At 38.4% G+C, this 26,826-nt stretch overlaps 1 protein-coding gene across 2 annotated transcripts in view; it reads right to left on the bottom strand.

The window, feature by feature from the left end:
* Positions 1–1,295: 1,295 nt before the first annotated feature.
* The window catches only part of stag2b (STAG2 cohesin complex component b), a 29,695-nt gene continuing 4,164 nt past the window's right edge, over positions 1,296–26,826 (bottom strand). Inside the window, exons 2-34 of one of the 2 annotated variants that reach the window (XM_079630823.1) lie at positions 18,391–18,523; positions 17,284–17,362; positions 16,466–16,609; positions 16,177–16,273; positions 14,868–14,944; positions 14,539–14,743; positions 14,288–14,439; positions 12,617–12,690; positions 12,366–12,489; positions 12,139–12,237; positions 11,866–11,945; positions 10,714–10,821; positions 10,447–10,558; positions 10,050–10,167; positions 9,865–9,968; positions 9,666–9,758; positions 9,491–9,580; positions 9,182–9,385; positions 8,465–8,535; positions 8,133–8,220; positions 7,285–7,365; positions 7,103–7,195; positions 6,851–7,025; positions 6,333–6,472; positions 6,144–6,245; positions 5,912–6,060; positions 5,698–5,826; positions 5,378–5,583; positions 4,292–4,523; positions 4,054–4,167; positions 3,816–3,942; positions 1,760–1,837; positions 1,296–1,483 (exon numbers count right to left, since the gene is read on the bottom strand). In XM_079630823.1, the coding sequence (XP_079486949.1) occupies positions 1,460–1,483; positions 1,760–1,837; positions 3,816–3,942; positions 4,054–4,167; positions 4,292–4,523; positions 5,378–5,583; positions 5,698–5,826; positions 5,912–6,060; positions 6,144–6,245; positions 6,333–6,472; positions 6,851–7,025; positions 7,103–7,195; positions 7,285–7,365; positions 8,133–8,220; positions 8,465–8,535; positions 9,182–9,385; positions 9,491–9,580; positions 9,666–9,758; positions 9,865–9,968; positions 10,050–10,167; positions 10,447–10,558; positions 10,714–10,821; positions 11,866–11,945; positions 12,139–12,237; positions 12,366–12,489; positions 12,617–12,690; positions 14,288–14,439; positions 14,539–14,743; positions 14,868–14,944; positions 16,177–16,273; positions 16,466–16,609; positions 17,284–17,362; positions 18,391–18,434 (3,813 nt within the window). In that variant the 5' untranslated portion in view covers positions 18,435–18,523 and the 3' untranslated portion in view covers positions 1,296–1,459. Of the gene's footprint in view, positions 1,484–1,520; positions 1,838–3,815; positions 3,943–4,053; positions 4,168–4,291; positions 4,524–5,377; positions 5,584–5,697; positions 5,827–5,911; positions 6,061–6,143; positions 6,246–6,332; positions 6,473–6,850; positions 7,026–7,102; positions 7,196–7,284; positions 7,366–8,132; positions 8,221–8,464; positions 8,536–9,181; positions 9,386–9,490; positions 9,581–9,665; positions 9,759–9,864; positions 9,969–10,049; positions 10,168–10,446; positions 10,559–10,713; positions 10,822–11,865; positions 11,946–12,138; positions 12,238–12,365; positions 12,490–12,616; positions 12,691–14,287; positions 14,440–14,538; positions 14,744–14,867; positions 14,945–16,176; positions 16,274–16,465; positions 16,610–17,283; positions 17,363–18,390; positions 18,524–26,826 lie in introns of those variants that run through there. The other variant, XM_079630822.1, reaches the window with a different exon arrangement.

The raw sequence follows: 26,826 nt of genomic DNA, 5'->3' as shown, positions 1-26,826 counted from the left end.
GTATTAGTTAAGCTGTGTAGAGCTGCCGAACGCAATGCTGTAACATTTAGGATCTCATAGGACGTTATTGTTACACTTTGAATATTTCATATGGGGAAAAACTAAATCAGAGCTGAATAAAATAGTTTGTGTCCATGAATTGCAAACAAAACTAATTTACAATTAGGAAAAAGGTGAAACCTAAAAAACCTCTTTAAGACTGAAAAAAAAGAAGAAAAAAAAATCAAAAATACACACGCACACAAAGGAAAAAATTAAATAAAATCTCAAAACTTTACTTGCTGCATGGCTACACACTTTCATGTTTAGACATGTTCTTATACATTTCAAAACCTTTTAACTCGAAGTTGGAGTTTTAAAAATAAAAAAAGCACAATTATAAAATCAGCACCAATTTATATATTTATATATAACTTTATTTAAATGTAGATGTCTACATAGCTCTAATCAGGGAGAAGAATATCTCCACCAGACATACTACACTAAGTTCTGTTTTATTAGAGACAACACAATGGCACTACTGGAGAGATTTCCTCTTCTTTGCTTGATTTTAGAGGGACATGCGAGCAGATCTGATCTTTGGATAAGCCGAGTGACTCTGCGGAAGAATTAAAGTCCTTTCTGTGCATCTTCACAGACTGACTGACTGATTCTAAGTGCCTGATTTACTAGAGCAGTTGGCACATAAAAACAGTTTTGTTGGAGCAGAGAGAGCAACAGGGCCACTGAATGGTTGAGGTATTTAACATACGTAAACCAATCACTGATCATGTCACTGAAATTGCCCCAAACTACACACATGCACCAAAGGCAGTAATAAATCAGCTCAGAGTGTTTTGATTTAGGGTTTGTGTCATGTTATGATTTTTGAAGGTGGAATAAAAGGAAACTAAATTCTAGATATAAAGACCTGGAGGTTTGTCCTCCATTTCACATATTAGATAAGAAGAATAAAATATATCAATACTCACTATGATGAGCAAAAACCTGCTTATAAATTACTACTTTACACCAGATTACTCACTATTACAAAAGGGCTATACATAACAAAGTTGTCTTTAAGTTAAAAAAGATGCATTCACCCCTGGTTTCAAGAAATACCACAACTCTAAGAGATCTCACATATGTTTCTTTAAACATGATGACGTTCAACTGTGAAATATTTTTATATATATATTTATATATATATTTATATCTCATATACTCATGTATGGCTAAGGACAGTCCGAGATTCCATGGCGTTCAGTATCTACGGTCACGGTTTTGCACGATCAGGGAAAGCCCACACAATGATTGCAAAGACTTTGAATTGCTCCTTTATCCTTTCTGTGTTTTAGTAAGTGTCAATGGTACAAGCTGATTTGGATGCCAATCACTCCATTGAATTTAATTCTCTTTAGAGAATCAATGTGAATTCACACAAAATGTCTCTTCTCTTCACACTCCTCCAATTATAATCTTAAAACATGGGCACTCCCAGGACCTACAAGAGAAAATGTTCAAATTCAGTTCAGTGTTTAGAGTTACCAAACAAATGTTTCATTCAATCACCAGTCCAGATGGGTCTGATTAGTATTTATAATAGCGAGATGCTCTCCCCCTCTCTGTCTTTTTGCACAAGGGCAATTCAAACTATCTGAAATCACTCCTGCTAGTGCCATCTAGTGGTGATCTCTCTTTCACGTCCTTAGTGTCGGAGTGAACGAGTCCCCCATTACCGCTGAAAAGCATCATAACCCAGGAAATGAGTGCTTCTTACAGACTCATCCATGATGGAGGCGGGGTCGAAAAAGTCGGGCTTCAGTTCCGATCGCTCTCGTCGATTCTTCGATGGGGGCTGCAAGATACGAAAGGGCAGACAATAAGGATAAGATGTGCAAAAAGAAGTGGCATTTATTTAGTTATTAAATGTGACTAATAGTTTTTTAATGTGTATTAAATATATCACATACACATACTGTACACATAAACAACAAGTTCAAAAGTTTGGGCTCCGTAACCTTTGTTTTGAAAGAAATTATTATTATTATTATTATTAAATTACAATTGATTTCTAGTTCAAATAAATGCTGTTCTTTTGAACTTTCATTAAAGGGGTCATGACATGAGAAACCAAATTTGCCTTGATCTTTTGGTATATAAGAGGTCTTTGTACCATTAAAACGTCCTGCAAGTTTCATAGCTTAAGACTTCCTCCCCATTATAAACGAATCATTTATTTAATCAAGCTCTAAATACAGCTCGTTCTGGATCCATGGTAAGAAGTGACGTCACGGTACGAAGTGACGTACCAGCGTTTGCATATAGACCGCCTCCAGCGCAAGGCAACTACGCTTTAAGCGCAAGGCAACTACGCTCATTTCGTATCATTGTCGCGCCTGCACGCCTCACAAGTGTTCAGTCGACGGACAGCGAGTGGGTCTGTGTACAGGGAAATTACGATGCCACGCAGATGTGCTGTTCCTGGCTGTGGACAAACAACATCTTTGAATACGCTGCGAAAGATCCAGTCGTCAGGGAAAAATTAATGCACAATTTTTTTGCGGACGTCTCAGTCACGGCAGTGTTAATTTAAGCGTTTGTTCTATACATTTGAAGGATGACTGTTTTGAGAACAAATCCCAAAATGATGCTGGCTTTGCCAGAAAACTGTTGCTCAAAGATAAGTCCGTGCCGACTATTCTGGGCTCAACAACGACGACGCAAACTGTAAGTAATGTATTTAAAACTTTAAACTACTTTTTAAATACGCTGAATCTGCAAATGTTCTGGCTGGGGGCGTTAATAATTGATGCATAGGCACTGACGTTACCCAATCATAACAGTGGGTGTTAACACTGAACTCTTACAGGGGAAACACCCCCAAAACACCCCCAAGACTCTTTGAATCAGAGGATGAGAAACAGGGTGGGAAAAGGTCATAAATCACTACATTTGAAAAGTTTTTTGTAAAAAAAAACTATAGTAATACTATAATTGCACCTAAGGGAACATAATAATAAAATAAAATAAAAACATGTCATGACCCCTTTAAATAATTGTGACTTAAAGAAGAAAAAAAACCCATTAAGCAGCACAACTGTTTTTGATAATTATAAGAATTGTGTCTTGAGCACTAAATTAGCATATTAGAATGATTCAAGGTCTTTTTTCAAAACCTTTTTAAGACCAAGTAAAGAAAATGTAAGCAATAAACTGAATGGAATACAATACACCGATATGTTTTCTGAAAGTAAATGTCTAGGGAGAAACACTGAGTTGTATTAGCAACACTTCAGTTTGAAAAAACAACTTTCAACAAGATATCCAACACATTTTAATTACTTCAATATCTCTTCTACCAACCACAATAAAATGCAAATGTCTTTTCCTTTTCCTTCGAATCACACTGCAAAAAAAGCTATGTTCTTCCTCAGTATTTTTTTATCTTGTTTTCCCGTGCAATAGTCTAAAGATTCTTAAATCAAGATGCATTTACTTGAGAAATAAAAGTTCAGAAGTTTTCAGAAGAAAATATCAAAATAAACCGATTTTATGTTCAGATAATTATATGGTGAAAAAAAAATACTGAGGAAGATATTCATTATTATACATGTATGCAGCACATGCAACATTTAATGTCACTATTAATTTAAGACTTTCTGCTCTGATTTAAGACCCTTCTAAGGCCTTAATTTGCAGAAGGGTGAATTAAGACTTTTAAAGACTTTAAGAACAACAGAAACCTCAATTACTATGTAATCATTTAGACAAAAAACCTAGTCCTAGAGACCAAAAATCATAAATATAATTGTAATTTAGCTGAAGCTTATTACCAGATCAATATCCATGGTGTCAAAGTCCATGCCTTCATTGAGATCCTCAATCCGGCCTTCTGATGACATCATCACATCTTCTACAATGGGTTCCTCATCATCCTCCATCAGGCCAGTTCCTCGACGACTGCAAGCATTTGCAAACCAACAACACAATGTTTTTGTGTGCATTTAACCGCTGAATTTGGACTGGAAAAAAAGCAGTGTAAAGTTACGTTTTGAGAGTGATTTATCTTACATGGCATGCTGAAGGTTGCTCCTTAATTTGGCGTAGTTCATAGCTCTCTCCTGCTGCTGTCTGGCCACCTCCTCTTGCTGCTGTCTCTGTGCTAGCATCCAGGTGACTTGTGTGCTGTAAAACAGTATCAGCACACCTCACTATATCCCTTCAATCCCAAACTAGACGCTAAGCAGCACACGTTTCATGACAGAAAATAGCTGTACTGAGTGTCATGACAGACTCATGATGCTCTTACTTGTAGTCTATGGGTGATTGGTGGTGCTGTGGCTGAGGGGTCTGAGGGTGTGTGTGCTGCTGTTGCTGATCGGGGGTCATGGAGTACACCCCCATGTAGCTCTCCTCAGGACGCAGGCGTTTGGGTTCTCTCATGACGGTGGAGGTGAGGTGGGGTGACGGCATCATGACGGGCATCTGCATGCTCTGCTCACGGTTCATCCACACCTCAGTGCTGCTGCTGCTGCTCTCCTCTGCACAGATAGCAATTCAATTCAAATTTAGTTGTATAGCGCTTTTCACAATACACATCGTTTCTAAGCAGATTTACAGAAAATGCATGAGTCCACATTACAATCTAGACTGATCTGTTATCAGAGGTAACGGTCTTAAGTTATGCATTTCAGAAATGTACAGTAGATATACAAAATCACAATTAGCTATTAATTTAAACAATGTAATAATTTACGGCAGTAACAATGAGCTCATTGAAGTAATGAATACTTGTTTGTTAACAAATGATTATGACATTTAAATAAAATGTAGCACTGATGTATGTTGATTCAGAGTTTGCGTCATCTGAAGTCTTTGCAGCAGAACAATCATTCAAGTTGTGATGAAACTGAAGTAGCAACAGGTATTTTCTTCCGTAATGTTACATATATCAGTGTGTAATAGATTATAGAAAAAGAAAAAATGTAGGCAGGGGACTAATGGTGCGTTAAAGTCCTCCTGGGAAGTTTGTATTTCTGAGTTGGGAAGTCCTGTTTACGACGTCAGGTGCGTTCAAGTTAATTTCGTAAGAGCAAGATGGCGGTGTTAATTAACTACATAAAAACTGTGCCACGTTTCTCACCGACACCGGGGCTTAGATAAAACCCACTCATATTTACGACTTTCTGGTGGCGTTCATTTGTGTTGAACTCGCAAATATGATCTTTTCGACAGGATTGGAACGCACCATTATTTCTGTTGATTGGATGTTGAGATGTGCACTCAAAAATGGAGGCAGATGAACATGATCAATGATTGGATAAGTCCTGTATACGATTATTAAATCACATTAAATACATTATTTGTCTGATTTCTTGCATTCAAACTGTTTTACCTTCCGGTAATTTCCTCTTGCCGGTGGCAGGCTTAGCTTTTTTACTCCTGACGGAGGAGCCTCGGCTACTGATGCCACTGACCACAGACATAGTGTCATCATCACCCCCCGCCTGCAGTGAGTTTCTGTAAGAGATGAGAGGCAGCCAGCAGTCTTCTCTCTGCAGGGCCATCTGAAATGTCATGAAGCGCTCCAAATACATGTGCCTTTTGGGGAAAAGAGAGAGAGAGGGCCAACATTATCTCCAACAGCTAATGAATGCTCCACAAAGTACAGTTATGCACTTATGCATATGCTGATTTCAATAAATGGTTGCTTACACAGTCCGCTTGTCCTGACGCATGAGTTTGGATGAGAACTCGCTGAGAATGTCCAGAAAAGCCAGGTTGAGGGGAGGATGTCCCTCACCTTGAGGATTGGACTCTTTGAAGGCAAACTCAATACCGTCCCTTTAGACAGAGAGCAACATAAACATGAGATGTAACTCCACACAAAAAGTGTTTCTCACCCAAGAGGAACTGAATGGAATCTTACTTGTGTAACATGGCGATAGCCTCTCTAGTCTTGAGCTGATCTAGACCAAAAGTCAGAGAGAAGCGCCGAGCGAGCTCTTTAATGCCACAGAAAGATGAGGATGAACGGTCGAAGCTTGGTCCCAGATCTGACAGCATCTCATTGAAGAGCTGCACAAAGCAGAAGGAAAAAGACGTAAACAACCGGCAAACAAAACCCAGTTTGATGGAAGATACAAAACATTGCCACTGACCTGCTGTAAGCTCAGAATGAGAGTCTTTGCACATTGGATTTTGTCAATCTGTCTCGTCTTGCTCATGGTTTCCTTGATGATGTCACCATAGTCATTGTAATACTGAACAGGAACAGAAAAAAAAGTGTTTTAGTGAGCATTAGGGACTTAATGACCTGAACAAAAAGACAAACAAACAAAAAGACTCACCCTCATGTATTGCTTAAAAATATCGGCACCAGTGTTTATCTCAACTACATTGTAGATAATGAGTTTGCAGTATGCGGCCAGCAGGTTCCGCCTCTTGTGCAAAGCTTCGATTTTTCCAGCTTCATCATCCTGCTGCCCATCTGATCAAGAATAAAGACAGACTTTCAAATAATGCTCATGAATGTGACTGAGAAGCTTAAACTACAGGGGAAACCGCTGCCCTCTAGTGGTCACTCTAAAACCTGACTCCTGACAACAAAAAAGGAATGCAAGTTGATTTGTCCAAACAACTCTCATTTTAAACTAGTCATTCTACTTCAGCTAAAGTTCAGTGCACAGCAGGAATAAGTGTTGCTAGAGTCTCTAATCTTTAAATCAATTAAACGCTTCTAAAGCCAATTTCCTTTGTGTTGTCTTAGTGTTAAGCATTTAACATTAAACAGCCAGGGGCGCTAAATCCATTCAGCAAAGCCTGTTAGCTTTAACTGAAAGTCGTTACGCTATTAGCAGTGATAGACCTGTGCTGTTGCTGTCTTCATCCTGGTCAATGAAGACATGGTCCAGGATGAAATTGAGAAGATCTGACTGCAGGGACATCTCAGACGTGTATACTAGAGGCTCGAGAGCTTCCCTCCCCCCAGAGATGATCTGATGGCTGAAGATCAGCAGTAGGTCACAGAGGATGGTGAAAGTCTGAGGGAGAACATACAGTCAGGTACAGCCTGGTTGTGGCATGAGGGATAATGCTTCTTGTGACCTTTCATACAGACCTGCTCTTTGACGGCAGTGTTGACGCTGGTTAGGTAACGCTGGCACATTAGACAAAACGCCCTCATCTGCTTCCTCAGAGTCAACATGTCCTCCTACAGAGACCAAATGCATTGACTTCCAACAAACCACAGTACACAAGCGGGAAGAATGAATGCATACACATCATATGAATAGGAGCTACCTTTTTAGAAGTGCCCTCAGAGACCTTGGCTAAGCTCCAAAGAATGACGTAATGTGTGCACTGCAGTGCGTGAATGACAATCTGAGAAGTCCAGAGACATTAACGTTAACCAACAATCATGAGGCAAAAGCAAAGTTTCAACTGAATTCAATGTGGTATTTCTATGGAAGCCCGTTTATTGAAAAAATTAAAAAATATAAACAGGTAACTGTGAGAAAAAAGTTTAAAATAAGAAATAAAATCACACTGATATTGCAAGTTGCAATTCTGAGAAACAGTTTGAATTGTGAAAAAAGTCACAATTACATAAATTAGTCACATGTGTGAAAGGTGAAGCCTCAGTTGTGAGATATGAAGTCTCAATTGTAAGAGATTACAAATTACGAAGCACAATTAAAATAAAGTCACAATTCTATGCAATAAAATAAAATAAAAGTTAAAGGGATGTTTACCCAAAAATTGCATCATTTACTTACCCTCAAGTTGTTCCAAACCTGTATGAATTTCTTATGTTGAACACAAAAATATATTTTAAAGAATGTTGGTAACCAGACAGTTGACGGCACCCATTGACTTCCATAGTATTTTTTTTTTCCTACCATGGAAGTCAATGGCTACCGTCAACTGTCCGGTTACCAAAATTCTTTAAAATACAAAAATTATTTTAAAATACTGACATATTTTGTGCTCAACAGAAGAAAGAAACTAAACCAGGTTTTGGAACAACTTGAAGGCGAGTAAATGATGACAGAAGTTTCATTTTTGGGTGAACTATCCCTTTAAGTCTAGCCCAGTCAGGCACTACTATAGTTCTTAATTCACCCTATATGCAGCCTTAAAATGAATACCTGCTCAGGCATGTCTCCATTTTCAATACCAGTGTTCAGTAACTTGTAGTTGCTGGTGAAGAGGTCCCATTTTGAGAGATCATGAGCACTATAACATACATAGAAAGTTTAGAATAATTTAGAAAAGTAAATAAATGACAGCATTTGCCCATTAAGCAGGGGGTTTCAAACCTGTCCTGTAGCACCGCACATTTTGTATGTCTCCCTTATCTGACACTTCAGGTCTTGCTTATGAATTAGGTGGGGGTGCTCCAGGACAGGTTTGAAAATCCCTGCCATAAGTGATAGTCTGATAAAGAGAAACACTATATGATGATACAGGAAAGCCTTACTTATGAAAAGCTGTGATCCTCTTCAGTGTGGACAGAACTTGGTAAGCATCATCTTCATCTGGGTCTTCACCCTGTGAAGGAAACAAGCTGCTCATGAGACGGACTGCAACTTTCTGAGCTTCTGCGTTCAGAGGAAAATGGTTTGGACGGGGTACTAGGGATGTGCAAAACATACGTTTCCATAACTGACTAGTTCATTGCTCTGTCTTAAGGAAGCCCTGAAGCTATTTTATGTCACATGCATCAAACTCTGATCAGCTACATTTATTAGGGCTGAGTGAGCGGCAAAAAAATATTAACAACATAATATACAGTATACACACACATGCATTTACAACACACAGTGAATGTATCTGTGCTAAAAGTATTCTTAGCCTGTAACTCAATCACTGGTGAGTAAAATCTAACAATTATATAGATTTTACTAACTATTACTCAGACATTTTGAGATGCAACACATACTACACCACTTTAGAGAAAGACTGCTAAATATATTAATTAGTGAAAAAATCTAAATAAACTAGTGCACCTCACTAATTAAATTGTCATGTTGGAAATGGAGGCCAGACCATCCCCAAAGAGACCTCCAGAAAAACTGGCAACACAGGGTTGCAGTAGAAGCAGAGCATAATACTCTATCCAAACTTTTGTTCCTATGCAAACATAGAACATCAAAGTGCTCCTGAATCTCCACCCTGAGCCGCCCGCTGTCCTCACCTCCTGCAGGAAGTCCTCCAGAAGCTTGTTAAACTTGTCCACTTGCTCATCCAAGAGCTGGCTACGGGCGATGTCCACCCGGTTAAAGATGGTGAACTCCTCGTTGCACAGGGAGTGGTAGGTTTTGGAGCAAGCCTCAAGCACATCTGTGTCCGTGTGCTTCTCCACAATCTCTCTGATTTGTCTTAACAATGCATCCAGGTGCTGCGAGGGAGAAAAAAAAACAGCTTTCATTCACATTCTACACAATCAGTCTATTGTCAACAATCAGTGTGCATTTATTCTGTTTAAACGACATGCGGTTCAGACCTTTTCTAAACGCCCTGTGGTGTAGATTTCCAGATCAAAAAACTGGGCCAGCTGCAGCAGATTTGTCACTTTCTCTGCATCTACGGAGTACTGTGAGAAAGAAAAATATATAAATATCAGTTGAGCGTCTTTAAATACCATTTTGTGTTGCCTTTGACTTTTAATGGACTTTAACCTTTGCAAGTAAAGCTGGCAGTGCTATAGCGAAGAGCTCCGTCATTCTCGTCCGGTCATCAAGCTGAGTCTTCTTCTCCTTCGCTGTCAGAACCTGAAACCAGACCAAGTGAGAATTGAGACCAGCGTGTAACAGGTAACGTGTGAAAGCAGGGATCTGTCTTCAAGGGCTGGTCGATGCGTGTGGCATCAGGTCTTACCCTCTTGCCCGTGCCTCTGCCCACAGGAGGATGGCACTCTGCAGCCTGACGGATGGTGCACAGCATGATCTCAATCAGAGCAGTCTCTTGTCTGTCCGACAGAGCTGGAGAACACACAAAGGTAATTAATCTCTCACTCCCTTTAGAGCAAGTAAAAGTTCTGCTGGTGTGTCACCGAGTCAGACCTTCCTCTCCAGGCAGTGGCTCATCCAGCAGCAGACTGATCATGCACTCCCAGTCCTTCAGGATCTCTGCTGCACATTCCCACATACTGTCCACTAGGTAGGCTGCATGCTCGTGAAGCTAAGGATCAAAACATAACATGATATAAAATCTCAGTTTATGTGTGCAATTAGAATATAATTATATAGTGCTGCCATATTAGCACTATCATGCTTCATTACTGAATTGTATTTCACTTAAACTGTCTGGAATAGAAGAAAACTGAAACTCGACATGTATATAGAGAGTGTTTGAGAAACTTTTGCAATTCTGTTAGGTGACATTAGTCGCACAGAAATAGTACCCTTTAACAGAACTAATGTCACATAATTTACAATGATGTTGTTGATGTTACCTCACCTCACTCTCCAGGAAGAAAAATACAGCGGTTTTGATGAGGTTGGCATTCATGCTCTGTCTGCCTCGTCTCTTGGGCATGCTGTCATCTTCAGGGTCTCGATGACTGAACAGTCTGCAAACAAAGATAAAAATGTTCACCTCAATTTAATATAGTCTAACCACCACGTCCATACATTCATTCTCATCTATTCTCTTTCAGCAGGTCAAGGACTAGGTTTACTTCATGTACAACTTCATGAGATATGAAGAACCATGAAAAAAACTCACTTTTTAAAGAGGAACTCTCCTGCTGCCACAGCGACGGGGCGGTGGGCTGAATACACAAGGTGGTACACACTCTCACAGTCTTCTGCAGTCAGAACCTCATCACTGCTACTGCAATACCAAACAACAACAGCATATGAGCACAGCTAGTTCTACCAACAGTGTTTCAGGAGATCAGTCAAATGTTGGTTTAATAACCACTCATTCAGTGAATAATTTGACTGAACAATTTATTAAAGCATTAGGTCATAAGTGTCGTTTGTTTGTTAATTATACCACACTACCATTCAAAGGTTTGGGGTTGGTACGCAATACTTAAAAAAAAAAAAAAAAAAAGTCTCATATGCTCACCAAGTATGCATTGATCAAAAACACAGTAAAAAGGTAATACTGTGAATTATTACTACAATTTGAAAAAACTTTTATTATTTTTAATATTTTTAAATATAATTTATTCCTGTGATGGCAAAGCTGAATTTTGAGCATCATTACTCTGATTTCTGAAGGATCATGTGACACTGAAGAACATTCAAAAATGCTGATTTGGTGCCCAAGAGACATCTCCTTTTTAATCATCAATGTTGAAAACAGTTGTGCTGCTTAATTTTTGTGATGCATTTTTTTTCAGGATTCATTGATGAATTGGATTTTCAAAACAGATAGAAATAAAAGTAGAAATATTGTGTAACGTTACAAAAAAATAAAAGACTTAAGTATTAATTTCTTTAAAATGTTTTGACAATATTTTGTAGACCTAACCCACAAACCACTAACCCTAATTCAAATCACCAACTTATATCAAAAGAAACTCAGCGATTCACTTTATTTTTCAGGTAAGAGTGACCGTGGTCAGTTGTTATTTTAATGTGTCTGGCTTCCAGTTATTTTCAACTGTACAAAACAGCTTGTTATGCTGCTTGATATTGCAAACTGGTATTTCTTACCATAATCTTTTAATGTAGTGTCTTAATTATAAACATGCTGGTTTGTAGCGCAAAAAGTTTTACAGTTTACGGTCACTTTGATATATTCTTCTGGTTATTTACTTATAGCCGCTAATACATCGGAAGTCTCGAACATTCACAAAAAACACCTTACTTGCACGTTGAAAAATAAGGTGGACAGTATAAAGTGTATTCAGGGTTTTGCACGTACTGTAACACCAGCGTGAGCAGTTTTATAGCTTGCACTGCAACATCATACTCCTTGTCCAGTGTCATAGATACAATGCGGTCCTGATGGAGACAAACAGATAACCCCGTCATACAGACTTCAAACACTCAACAGTGAAAAAGCACATAGATGATTTTTATGTATCTTTTCAATATTTGAAAATAAAACGGTTTAAACTCTCAATTTCAGTGAGGAGTATTTTCCTTTCTGTGTTTGCTCTATTTTGGATGAAGCTTCCCCAGATGGTTCTCTCACCTTGAAGCGGCTGGTGAAGAGCTCCAGTTTGGCGTTGAGCTCGCGGTTATAGTACAGCCCCTGCAGAGCTGTGAGACACTTCAGACGCACCTCACCTTGCTGAGAGAAAGAGAGAGGAAGAGAGATACAATTTTGTTCCAACTCTAGGAATGTGTCGTGACTAACTCCATCTGACACTATATTTAGGGATTAAACGAAAAGGGAGAGAAAAATGATTGAATTCCCACCTTGTCGTGCATGGTCCAGCCCACATACTTAAGATAGCTGTCGTTAAGAAATGCATCACTGTACATTTTCATCCACACGCCGATCTCCTCGATGCAGATTGCCCGGATCTCTGCTATTGCATCACTGAGGAGGAATAACAGAAGCACTTAAGCCCACAGACACCCACAGGAACATATCAGAGAATTACTGAGCGGTAATTGATGATGAGAGTTTGTGCTAGAAGAAAATCAACGCTTGTGAGTGTGCATACCGATATCGGTGAACAAAGACTCCCTTGAAAATGGCATTCATCATGTTTTCAATTTCATCTTGATTTTCTTGTAACTGTAAAGAAAAAAAAAAGTTCATTATTCAATCGTTGCTGCAGGCAGTAACCTGCATTACTAGTCAAAGGTTTGTGTGTATGTGTGTGAGAAATAAACAGTATCTTATATTTTAGGTTTTTTTAACATCACAGTCCATTCTCTTGACTCCCTCTTGCATTTTCTTTTTATCAGTCTCTGCAATTTGGAATAACACTGAAATCTCTCTTTCTTTTCAGGGTTATGGGCTCCCCAATATGTGATTTTATGATATATGGCCATATGTGATTGTAATCTGATATCTATCTCTGATGTTCTTTTAAGAAACAGGCTGCTTCCTCCAACAGGGCCTCAAGATGGAATTTAATTATTTACAAGTAAGACAAAACAACTAAACGTGAATTTCACATTTTAATTCAAATTTTTAAGAACCCAAGGCCTGGGAAAACCTGGATATATGAGGTAGCCAAATTTAAAACGGCATGGGTATAAAAATAAAAAATATTATATATATATATATATATATATATATATATGCCAAGTATTTTTTGATATAAAGATATTATTGGGCAGAAAATGTTTTGTTTGTTTTTTAAGAGGAGAAAAAAAGTAAAGTTAACCCTTATCCAGTTATTGGTTAAAAAGATTGGGATCCTAGAACAAATAAATTCAGCTGTTAAAACTTCTGGAATTCTGAAACTTAATTATAAATATTATTAGTTAATTTATTAATTTCATTTTAATTATAATTATCTTAGTATTCATTTTGATCGATGGACACTCCTGACTACCATTACAGCTGATGTACTGAGAAATCTACTTTTGATTCATATCTCAGTTCGTAAAAACAAACAATCTGCTACTACAATCTATGGGGTGATTGATGTATGGTTGCTCTCCAATGACTTCAGCTGTAAGTGTTTTTCTGTACATACTGTATATAAATATACAGAGAGCATGCCACAGATGCTGTCAACAGAGTTTAAACCAGAATATTGCTCTAAACTAAAACTCACGTTTTGTGTGTGTCCACGTGGTTTAACACAAAACTATCAAGACATCAATAAAACCTCACACTCACAAACGCAGATGGCATAACAGCAGGGGCTGTTATTACATAACCCAGTTAATTTACAGCACCAGTTAAACACAGCTTTAATACTCATGGCCATTCAGGAGAGTTCTAACCCCACGGGTGCTGACAGAGCTGCGGTTAACCTAACAGCCCACAATAACACAGTCCTCATTAGTATAGGATCCTTTTTTAATTACTTTATCCATCTTTACTCAGCACATTTAATCCGTACTCTTTCCCTCTATTTTAAAGCTGAGTGTTTGGTTGGTCGTGTGTTTTTGAGGCTGTTGGCCAACAGAGGCGTAGGTGTTGGGAAGGAAAGCAGCAAACACTGCAGTGACCTGGCGGCCTCTTGCAAAGGGAAGTGAGTCTCCACAGGGAAGAGTGAAACAAATCTCCTGTTCTACTGTGCCTCAGAAGGCTTCATTTGCTCACTCTGCCCCTTTCACTTTCAGCTTTAATGGTCGTTCTAAGACAATAACAAACATGCTGAATTTATTTAGATGCGTGCAGCATCCCTGTCCCGGCTCCGAAGGACACTCACCTCCTTGCGTTTCTGAAGCAGAAGCTCTAGTCTGTCATTGGCCCTCTTGCCAATTATCTTGTTCCTCTCTGCTTCGTATTGTCGCTGAGTGTTGTCCATGTTGATGCTGAGGTTCAGTGCTACATTCACGAGGGCCGTCATAAGCTTCATAGCTATGGGGGGGGGGGGGGGGGGGGGAACATAGCATCTTGATACTAATTTGACCAATCATAACAAAAGGTTCAGATTTATAGAGTAGCAGAGATACTGACCTGCCAGTGTGCTGGTGTGTCTGAAAGCGCGGACTTGAGAGTCTGAAAGGCCAGTGAGCAGCGAGATGACCGTGTCCATCATGTATTCGTCATAGATGATGCTGTACTGACACTGCCGCACCAACACGCCAATAAACTCGCAGAAACTAGACTTGAACTTCTTCCACTGCGGCCCGGCCATTGTGAGCGGGTAATCGCCACTGTCCTGCAATAACATCAACTCTCGCTGGTTAGTGTGGGCACAAAATAATTCATAAAACACAGTATGTTTGGGTAAGGAAACAAATTGTTGATAAGAGTCATGTTCAGGGTTGGAGAGTGAAGTTTACCTCATCAAACTCTTCTGTCATCTTCCTAATGATCTCAGAGTTTTGCATGTTGCGGAACATCTCACCAGTGACAACCCCTGAAAAACAGTTTAGAATTTTTGTAAAAGTAATAACTTTATGAAACAAAATGTATATGAGCTTAAATTTATACTTGGCTTAGGTCAGGACTTAAAGCTGTACTAAATTTAAATGTAAAAAAAAAAAAAAAATTATGAGGAAACTGCTCATAAAAAAAAGAAAAAAGTACTCCTAAAAGAAAAGTTCACTATTAATTTCTTATATTTAGCAGAATGTCCAAGCTTCTTTTTTCCACATAATGAAACTCAAGGCTGTTCACACCAAAACCCGGTTTCACAGAAAGGGCTTAGATTAAGCCAGGACTGGCCTTAGTTCAATTATGATATTTAAGTAGCTGAAGTAGCTAGAAAAAAAACATTACTACACACCGTGTTTATCTAAGCTTTTTGTCACGGTCTACACTCTTATTTGTGTTTATAATCAATAATAAAAATAAAAAAACTGGCAATTTTTTTTTTTTTACATAACTGATGTGCATCTTGAAAAAACAATGACACTGACATATTTTTAAATTTCTCTGTGGAAGTTACTTTCAGTTAAAACAGCCCAAACATGCATTTTATTCTGGGACTAGGCTTAAGCCTTGTCTGTGAAACTGACGGCAAGACTATAAAATAACTATAATGCTAATAACTATATTCACATCCATTCTAAGCGAATGCTGCAGTTTTGTTGTCTGCTGCTTAAAATGATTCTGATAGGATGTCAATCTTTTAATTGTTCATTAAGAAAACGTTCCTCTTTGTTATGGTTACAGATGTGGTGTGGACGTACCTTTTTTCATAGAATTAGAACATTATTATTCAATTATGAATTACTAAATTATTATTAAAACTTCATAGTTGTAGTTAATGTTATAAATATTGTCCTTTACATGAACTGCCCATAACGGTCAAAAAAAATGTTCAAGGACATTATATTTTTTAAATTACCAAAGCTTAAATTTTGGTCTTTCCCTCATACAAGTCTTTATCATGCGGTTTAATACAGCTTGGAATATAGTACTACTTTCAACTACTTTTATGATGGTTTATGTCCTTTTTGGAGCCCATTCACTTTCATTATAAGGAAGAGAGCAGCGTGAACATTCTGTTCCATGAAAAAAGTAATGACGGTCAGAACAAAATGATGACTGAATCTTCATTCCCCTTTAACTATCATGATTCTGCTGTCACACAACATTAACCATCTCCGAGCTCAAACCAGATCACATGAGAAATGACATTCAAACCTTTGCAGCCAGAGCACTGGATGAAGAAATTGATCAAGTCTAGAAGTGCGACGTCTCTGTCATGTTTATAGGACTCAATCCAGTCATCAACGACCGACTGCAAAACAGGAGAGCAGAAATCAAAAGGTCAAAATCTGCTCGACTACACAGTGGTACACATCTGTCTGCATATTCTCCTGCCAACACTCAAATCCCTCCAGAAGCCACAAACCCACATGAGGGAATTTAAAGATGTGAATGCCAGAGCGTGACAGAGGGCAGTGTAAAATCCGGTAATATGCTCACTGACCTGCATGGCACTCTTCCCCAGCCTGACCACTTCAAAAAGCATGACATTTTCCATGCCGTTTTCCTGGTGGTGACCGTTCATGCGTCCAGCTCCTTTCCCCGCTCCTTTCCCCTTCTCTCCAGGGCCCTTCTTTCCTTTCTTCGCCTGAAGCAGAGTGACATTACAGGTCAACAGTAAAGAACTGGATCAAACTCTTCACAGCGGCTAGAGGACTGGATGACGTCCACAGTAAATACAGTTCCTAAATTGCATATATCATGTGCGAATTGTTTGCAATGAATTTTATACATTTAAATAATTTGACTGATGGATTTCAAACTGCTAGTGCTTGTATAAAGATGTTTAATTCAATTATTTAAGGTATCATGAAAGGTATACAATTTAACAACAATTTAATGTCAAGGACCCTACGAAATATGCTTTTGTTTCTAACATTCTGTTTTATTTAATTTTTTACCAAATTCTGTGTTTCCTGTTTTAAAGGATAATTCCGGTATTTAACACCTTGAGTCTATATTGTAGTTTGTTTTGGATGAACAAGAGTGGTGGACAACATTTTTTTGACAATGGTTCCTCTCTCGAGTTTTTGACTATAATAGAATTGGCCAAGGACCCATTTAACATTGGAGTCAGTTTATTGGAAGGTTACATAGAAACGTGGTTAAGTCATCATTTAGTTTTGAAGTCAGAATCTTAAGTTTGGCCAATTATTAGCTCCAGAACCATTTCAGTGGAAAAGGGGTAAAAGTCCATTTAAAGGACCTTGTAAAATCTTGTAAAGATTCTTGATAATCAAAAACTTCAGGGTCCACACATACCTTGCCTTTCCCAATGATGACATTCCTCCCATCAGGATCATCGAAGTCAGTGTCTGATGAGAATCGGGTGTCAGTGTCCCTGTTCACACAAACAGATCAATATAGCATAACAGTGAGGGAGAATATGTCTGCACATGCATACTAGGGGTGGAGCCGAACCCGAATACGGTATTCGGAAAAGCACAAATAACGTGTTTTTTACAAATACTTATTTCGAACAAATACTTTAAAAAATATTTGTATTCGGGAACAAGAAAAACTTTATTTCAAAAAGCTGCGTTTCCTCATGAGACCGCAGTGCACGACGCCCGGATGAGTGAGAGAGTGACGGACACAGGCTGCTCCACAGTCCACACAGCAACAGAGAGCGCTCGGCTGATCAAAAAAACACTTAACTCCATCACTATTTTTGTTGAATAGATGTTTGTACCTTAACTGGGTTCCTGAGGCAGTTTATAACTTTCGAGAAGCGATCGGGAGATTATTCCATTACGCGGCATTATTGACGTCTGCAGTCGGGCGCTCTCATGCTCGCTCTGTTTACGTAACGTCAGCTGTTTAGCGCGGTAATTTAGACAATAGGCTGTTGACAGAGTAACGTTAACGTTTGGTTAAAAAGTTTAAAAATGCTTGTGTAGTTTTGTCGAATTGTATGCACGTGTGGGAGTTATATGGTACGTAAGTTACTCTGTCTTATGCAGACAGCAAGATAGGCTGCTTCATAATGTTCACAATGGTATTTTATTAGTTGTTGGTTGCATGGATGAGGTAATGGCTGTTATGTTATTTTCTTTTCAATGACATTCCTTGTTTCATTGCTGGATTTATGGAAAAACATCAACCAATATTGCCTATCCATAATTATCATAATGGATATAATTAAAGAATACTTACACATAACGTAAATTAGAAGTGTAACGCAATTTTTTTTTTTTATAATTACGATTTTTACGCCTATTTTGAATTTTACTCGAATACAAATACAAATACAAATACTTTTCCCCCCTCAACAAATACAAATACAGATACAAATAGCGGCTGCTTTGCACACCCCTAATGCATACACATAATGTGTATTCGTTACTCGTGTTTGTGTACCGTACTCACTGAGCGAAATGAAACTCGGTGTGTAATTCCGGTGCGGCTATCATTTCTTTAACATCTTCTGGTCCACTTCAACTTGTCAAGGGCTTTGTCTTTATACACAGAGGGCAACAGTGGGTACCTTTGTCTCATAAACCTAAAACATAGACAAAATGGGAGAAAAGCTTTCAGTAATGGGAGACATGTTTTTAATGCCATGTCAGCATCTGAGGCTATCTTCATGGCAAAAACAGAGTTACAAAAATACCATACAAATACCAAAAAAAGGGAAAAACAAAACAAACAGGGAATATTATGCAAGGTGGTTTACATTACCGTATGATGAAATAAAATATTTTCTACCAAAAATTGAGAAAAACATTAGGACGGTCTTGTGTTAGACTAAACAAGCACACCTACAATTGTATATATTAATCCTTGCTCAGTACTATAAATCAACTCTGTTTTTGAATTCATTTTTAATTGTTTGTTTATATGCGTCAGTGGCCAATGCATCGCGTCTCAGTTTTTTCATTTTCTCAAGCCACAGGAGCCGCATTTAAATATGAACTGAATGTCACTGTGTACTGTACAGTGTTGACACAAACTCCTGTCTGCAAGGTTTCATCAAAAAAAGAAGTGGAAACCAATCACAAAATTAAAAACCTTTGACACACTTGTGTATAGCGGTTACTGAATTGTGATTGGTCAAGCCGTGTAATTATTGAGCATCACGATTAGCATAAACCCAGCCCATGAGTTACAACTACATAATAAATGATACGTCCAAGAACACTGCATCATTTTCTGGACTTCATTCTCTGGTTTGGCACCAGTATATTGCATAAACGCAAGAAACTAATTGGCCATATGGCAAACAAAATATATTCAATTAAAGTGTTTCCACCAAAGCGTTTTAACCAGCTGAAATTGCTAGGCGCTCTTCTGAAAACCCCCAGCTGGTGGCGCTTCAGAAGCGCAGCGTTTTTTTTTCCACCTGAAATGCTTTGATTGTTATATGTAATATCTGTGTCGCCAGTATCTGCTTTTGCAGATAGTTTGGTTTATCAGAAATTACTGAATACAAAAAGGACATTAGGCCTATACCAACAAGAAGATTAACTTCTCCATTGTTGTTCAGTCGTTGAACAATTAGGATGTGACGATTGGTTGGTTTGGTGTGGTGTTTGTCCCGTCCCTCCTCCACTTTTTACCCAGGCGTCCAATCCCAGTGAAGTACTGAGAGCTGCGTTTTAGCCAAATTTGAACTTTTTTCAACTCTTCAAAGCTGGAGTTGAAGCTACTTCCTCAAGCCCCTCCAATATGTTTAACCTCAATAGTAAAAGATTACTGATACGGGCAAACAAGTTTTGCCTAAAAGAACACAAAATGTTCAAATGTTTTAAGCACCATGCAGATGTAAATTGTTTTTCGTACCAACTAACACATTATGATCACATTCATGAATCCAACCATTTACATGAGTGACTTAAAAAACAATTTACACAAAAATTTGTTCTGCTCGTTTCATGAATAAGGCCCATTGTTTTCATGATCAGTGAGTGCTTGCTTGTCCCTTCTGAGTATTCATGATCATCCTTATTGTCCAGAAACTATGTAACTATCATCATCACAAATGTTTCAGTGGAGCAGTATACGTGGACTACTAAAATTAAAAAGGCTCCAAAAACACTCATAACAATTACAGTTTGGTCATTTTCCTTTTCAATGTCTACATCTTCAGTCTGTCACAACAGCTAGGCAGAATAAATGCATTATATTGTAGCCACAAGGGGGCAATACAGCACCATATGTGACTCCTGAGCTGATCGCTCAGACAGCCTCTCTCAGTCAGTGTGAAGAACCCAGCTGAGTGAAAGCTGCAGGACAGGCCGCTGTGCGCCTCTTTAAAAAGAAATGTAACATATTAATAATAATTATAAAAATGCATGAAGCAGCATATTTTCCCATTCATTATGTTTTTCAACATCACAACTTCAGTTTAAAATCTTCATAACATTCATAAGTTTGTCATTTTTAAAAGCACACTTTCACTAAAACAAAACTATAGACCATATTTCCCACATAAGGGATTCAGACCAGCAAATGACACAGAACACCTTTTCTGCCAATGATGTTACAGTGAAAAATGAAAATTCTTCCATTTACTCTCCCTTATGACTTTCCTGTATGACTTTCTTTATTCTGTGGGAAATAAGAGAATATTCTTCAAAATGTCTTGAGTGTTTTTTGTCCATACAACGGATGTCAATGGACTCAAACTGTTTGATTGCAGACATTCTTTAAAATGTATTTTATGTTACACAGAATAGAGTCAGACTGTTTTATAACGACATTGTTAAAACCAGTTAGTTCGTTATTACCACATAAAATGACAAGCCCTTAAACATCTTCAGCAGAGGAGAGATATATCAGAGCAATGTGACATTATCGGCCCATGAGGGCATCACAGCTCTGTAGTGAAACATGCTTGTCAAAACCACCTATTCTTGTACACAACACACACTGTAATAAGCCATAAGCAAGAAAGACTACCATATAACTATCCAGACCTCATGAAATGGCTGTTTCCAACTGAAAAAGGACGCTGGGCCGAGACATACTGAATGGCACACTTGTAAATAGCCAACAGCCTTTGGTTTACATCACAGCCAAGAACAAGATTTGCTATTGATAGTCAAAGGCAGATGGTATCAGAGAAAGGGTCATGATGAGAGATCATTTCAATGAAGAAAAATCATCATGAGCTCACGTTTGCCACACACTCCTGTTCATCCGCCACAGCTCAAACAAACAGTCACACCCTAAATAAACTCGCACCTTTGGTTGAGATGTTTCACAGCCACTGTACTTTATTCACTTCCAGGGCAACTGAACCTACATACAGCTTAAATATATTTGCTTCTTAAGCTGTCCTACACATTCCAACTTTAAACTGAACCTTTCAGAAAGCATAAAATGAACAGTCATTATCATTCACAGACAAATGATAAATCTCCTGAAGCACTGCAGTTCCCACCCAATTTTTCAGCAGCATTGATTCTGGATTAGGGATGTCAATTTACACAAACTCTAATATTTGATTGCTGTTTAAATTAACAATCAATTAACCGATTAATCGTTAACCTCTTAAATCCGAAGTTATAATGTTACTTGCCTTAACTAACACAAAATAGGTGTCGCTTTAAAGCTTAGAAGCTTGGCTTTACACTGAATATGTATACAGCGAATATGATCACTTAATGCTTTTTAAATTGCTGAACTATTAGAAGTGCTCTATTTTCATCTTCCCAGGTTTAACTAAAACAAGTTGATAAGCAGGTAAATGTTTCAGTTTACACAAAGAAAAGTTAATGTTACATTAACATTAAATGTTAATTTAATTTACAGACAGAAAAAAAGTGTGCTGTTTTCTAACAGTTTGCACTTAAATAAAGAGAGAAAACCTGCACTCAACCTTTTTACAGGCATTTTGTTTTCAGTTAAGACAGATATTGTGATGTATCATAGGATTGTCTAGCAATATATTGATTATCGCAGAATTGCTGTATCGTGAGCCAAGTGTCGTGTATTGTATTGTATCGTGATATTACCACCCCTACATAACAGATAGACTTGTGTCATGTATTATTGAAAGTTCTCAACTAGCAGAATACAAGCATATGTTTCAGTTAGAGACGAAACTAGCCTATACCAAGAATTTGTATGAAAAGACGCCACCGACGACGCACATGTACACAGTATACACATGATGATTTTACACACAGCTTTGGTTTGTAACTTTGCATAACATTAGTAAACCATAGTAGATAGTAGGGCTTTGACTTTTGCCCAAAAATCATATTCAAAGTTTGTTTGTTTATTAATATTTAATAATAGTATTTTGACCATCAAATGCCTTCAGTAAGACCTATATTGGTATAAAACTTAAGTTGTATATGTTCTGTCCACCAGAGGGCAGTGTATCAGTCAATGTCCATAGACCCTTTACAGCCCACGTGATCAAATAGTTGCGCACGCATTTTGGCAACGGAAGTGGTGTTGTTCCCCTACTGGCTCTAACGTCTTAGCAACTCTGAAAGTTTACGATTGCACTAATCGATATTCCACCAAGGGGCTTAAGTTTTATAGGATTCCGACAGGATCACGGCCGTTTCAGAAGAACCGGCGGCGCCTGTGGCTGCAGGCGATTAAACGTGTTGATTGGAGCGAGGACATAATAAAAAATGCTCGCGTCTGCAGCGCCCAAGACACGCTGCTGATTCTCGCCATACTTCCATTGCCAATATGCGCGCGCATACGTTGCTACGTCCTCATTGTGTACAAATAGTAAAAGGGTCTATAGGCAGGCAATGATGTTGCCTGAGAAAAACACACAGTCATGACTGTTTTGTTTTATATTATATTTTTATATTAAAAATCAGACCCTGGATTAAACACAAACAATACGCTTTCGACAGGTTTTTATCAAAAATAAATAAATTGCAGCCATTGTTTTGGTATACTGTCACCTACAGGAGCCCAGATGACTAACTCTCAGACGACCGCCGGCGAGAGCGTCAAAGTGGCCGGAAGTCATTCGTTTTCAATGAGAGCTGGTGGCACGCTCTGGCGAGGGAGGCACGTCTAGGAAGGTGAGTGCGGCGAGGAGAGTCGAAGTCAGGTCAACTTTATGGTAATGAGCTATGACGCGGTTCGGCAGCAACCAATCGGAATGTAGAAGATTCCAGGGAACGCAGTCTTGTAAACTTTGGTTCCGACCACATTAGTTCCAATCCCAAGCAAAATAGAGGAGAGGTTGATCATTTGAATTTGATAAGAAGGCGCGCAACACTAGATTTTCGCAAGATTTTCACGCTAGAACGCTTGTTTTTCAGTGGGAATGCAAATTAGAATAACACTTAACCATGAACACAAAAGCCACACCACACAAATGGCTTTTAATTGGTTTATTTCGTTAGCAAACATGTCACTATAATTGTTAAGTTCTTTCCATCGATTCATTTTCTGCAAAAAGAACGATCAACATGCTTGTTTGCTTTGCGGCCCCTTTAAATAAAGTTTTAAAAAAGACCAAGCATTCGACGCTCTACGTCAGAGCGTCCACGAATCTTTCGTCGGCGTCGTTGGCAGGGCGGCGCTTTTGCCGCTCTCGCCGGCGGCGGCGAGAACGCACAGTGATAATAACATTGCTAATGAGCTTGCGATTGACAACTTCACCAAGCGTGAAAAAGCCTTGGAATCTGAATTGAAAACAATATTTACAATCAAACATATTTACAAAAAATAATGCCCATAACAGGTTCGAATATTAAAGGCTGCCTAATATTCGTTCAAATATCATTCTTTTTTTTATCATTAATTATATTCGAATAACGAAGTTCCGAGTCAGCTGCGCGTTCTTACTCTCTTCTCTCCGAACGGCAAACTGACACACTCCTCTCACTCACTCGCAGGGAACTACACTGCGACCAAAATGGTCGCATATGCGACCTTTTGAAATGCCATTGCGACCCTAATTTGTAATGGGTCGCAAATGTATCACTGATTATTTTTGTTCCTACCTTATGTTTTAGGCAATATGCTATGATTTACTATGAGCATTTATTAAAACAGAAATGTGTATTTTAAGAATACGTTTTATAACGTGCTCTGAGCATTCAACACAAAGTTGGCTTCAGCCCCGCGACTTATTAAGTAATCGGGTTGATGTGCGCTTTATATGTCACACGTTTCCCGCTGTTCGCGCATAACTATTCTCCTCTATTGGTTCTTAATTTGTTTTAAACAGCAGACGTAATATTAATCCGTCTCTGGTCATGATTTGGAGACATTGAGCATTGAACCGTTTTGCCGTGCTGCTTATATTTATCACGCAGTAAAAATGCCCCTCCCCGCGGCCAAAACCAGTCGTCTGTGGATGAGAATCCAAAACAATTAGTGGGACGTTGTCCTGCTTCACTTCACAGGCGCTGAGTGAAATGAGAATTTTAGAATGACGGGACACTCATTTATATGACACTTTATTCAACAGGAAGAACAGCTCGTTCCCCGCGTCATACGTCATTGTACATGCGCAGTCCTTTCAGTTTCGGTTTTCAATCTGATCAAGTGTTGACATGTTCTCTCGATCGCATTACAAAAGGAATAAACCACCCCTTTCAATCCGATCGAAAATGCATTCGGATCGAGCTCAATCCGATCGATTAAGGTGTTTACATGAATATTTGTTTTGTCCGATTGAGCCGTCAATCTGATTATAAGTGTCCATGTAAATTGAAGCTTCACAATGACAGTATGAAGCAGGCGAAATGTATAGACAGGTACATAACCCGTGACGCAGCAGCACTCCCTACTGCATTTCGGCATCAAGCTAACCGAGCAAGTGAGGAATCTGAATTGATAATTGAGTTCAATGTAGCTTATAATATAGCCTTATTTGTGGCTTATTATATTTCACTTAATTGTGAAGTAGACATGCCTTTTTGTATTATCTTTAATACTGAATAGTCAATAGCTGCTGAAAATCTATTATTATTTATTTTATGGATTATATTTATTTTATTTTAAGAGTTCAGGAGTCTGCCCATCTGTGGCAACCATAGCATGTTGAAATCCAAAAGAAATGAATTTAGCACATTATTGTGTATTGTATTTTCTATTGCAGTAAATCTATCCCAACCAATGTTAAAGAAAACAAGGCGGCATGTGGTTTAAAAGATGGAAAGTAAAATAAAAAGCACATCTGTATGCAATAGCTACGTTTCATTATTGTTCATTATTATCCAGAGCGGCTTACTATAAATAATTTGTGCGACCAAATCATGTTTTGCGCCAGTAACTGAAAAAGTTAGTAGCGCAAGTGCCACCAGTGGAAAAGGTTAGTGTAGTTCCCTGACTCGTCTCATTCAGCCGGTTCAATAGTGCTTGTATTGTGCATAATTTGACTAATTCCAGCAGGTTTCACGCTCACAGCAAAAGCACCACTGATCTATACAAGTGTGGCACGCACATAAAGCCTCCACTTAAACAGCTTGTGATTTGCAAATACCAAAATAAGTGGCTTACAGCCATAAACAATCATGTACACACAAAATTAAGTCAAAATAACGTCTTGGCATGGCAAGTATTAAGTTAAACTAGGTCAGTTATGGAAAGTGAATAGTTGAGAAAGATAACGCAAGTTGTGTAACAGTATATTGGATCCATGCATAAACTCTTAAAGTGACAGCAGCCTAATATTCCTGCTGCAGTCTGTCTTGTTAATAAAGTAACAAAAGAAAGAAAATCACTCTCTGCTCTTGACTGTATATCTTTAATTGTAAGCATTAATCTATTTTTAATTTTCACAATGAATGAAGACTATCCAGTGTCATTTTATATTTGTTTAACTTTAATTTCTGCAGTATTTCTTACCGGAATACTAACCTACTGTTAAACCCACCGGAAAAACTTAAAGCCGTGTTTATTTAATATCTCTCTGTAATCTATTTCATTGTTGTTTTTATGTTTTATTTTATTTTAAATTTAGCATTGAAGAAAAGTAGATTTTTGTTTGGGGTTAGGTTCAAATCGGTATCAGCAGGTCGGACAAATAAATAATAATATCGGAAATGGCCAAGAAAAATGCAATCGGTCCATTTTTAAAGCTAGGGTAGGTAATGTTTGAGAGCTAGCCAGATTTGAAAGTGGCACCTCTTCTAAGCTCCGCCCCCTCCTGTCAGTGCTCCACTTAAAGCTTTTAAACGTATAGCTCAGTAATGTCAGTTTTATGTATTTGCTGAGAGGGGGCGGGATTTTTGTTGGGAAAGTCCGGGGAGAGACGCACACTTCGATTAGACTGGATAAACACATGCAGCATCTTAATTGTTAAGAAAATAAAACGAAATAAATGAATAAATCAAGCCTTTATTACAAAACACTAGGCGATATCATACAGCATTCAGAAAAATGTGCACCCCTAGTTCCTCCGTCTATGACCCAATGACGCTACGATGAGCATTTCCTATAGCTACTTTAAAGGAAGCGGGTCAGGAACAATATTTTCTTTCTTTTTTTTTGCGGTCCGAGTCGCGGGCGGGTTAGTTGAAAACGTCGGTCGGGTGCGGGTTGTTTATACATTGACCCGCGCATCACTGCTGTGCACGCAGTGGTGCTCGGGCACGCAACATGAAGGCATCTGATTGGTTCTTTACATTCGCACCGAATGGCAGTGATTGCTCAGAGTTTTTACTGTCCTACAGCTGCTACAGAGGTCAGATTTTTTTCATTCCTTTTTCTGAACACATAATGTATTGACTACTATCAGAATGGAAGGACCATTTCACCCAGTATAAAAAAAAAAATTCTGAACAGGATTACCAACCCTAGCTTTAATAGTATACTGCATATAGTTTTTTAGAGCAGACGGTCTCGGCCCAAATACAACAATGCGTAGAT

The sequence above is a fragment of the Phoxinus phoxinus genome, assembly GCF_949152265.1.
Source record: "Phoxinus phoxinus genome assembly, chromosome: 12".
Lineage (NCBI taxonomy): Eukaryota > Metazoa > Chordata > Actinopteri > Cypriniformes > Leuciscidae > Phoxinus > Phoxinus phoxinus.
This window is presented reverse-complemented; position numbering and strand designations above follow the sequence as displayed.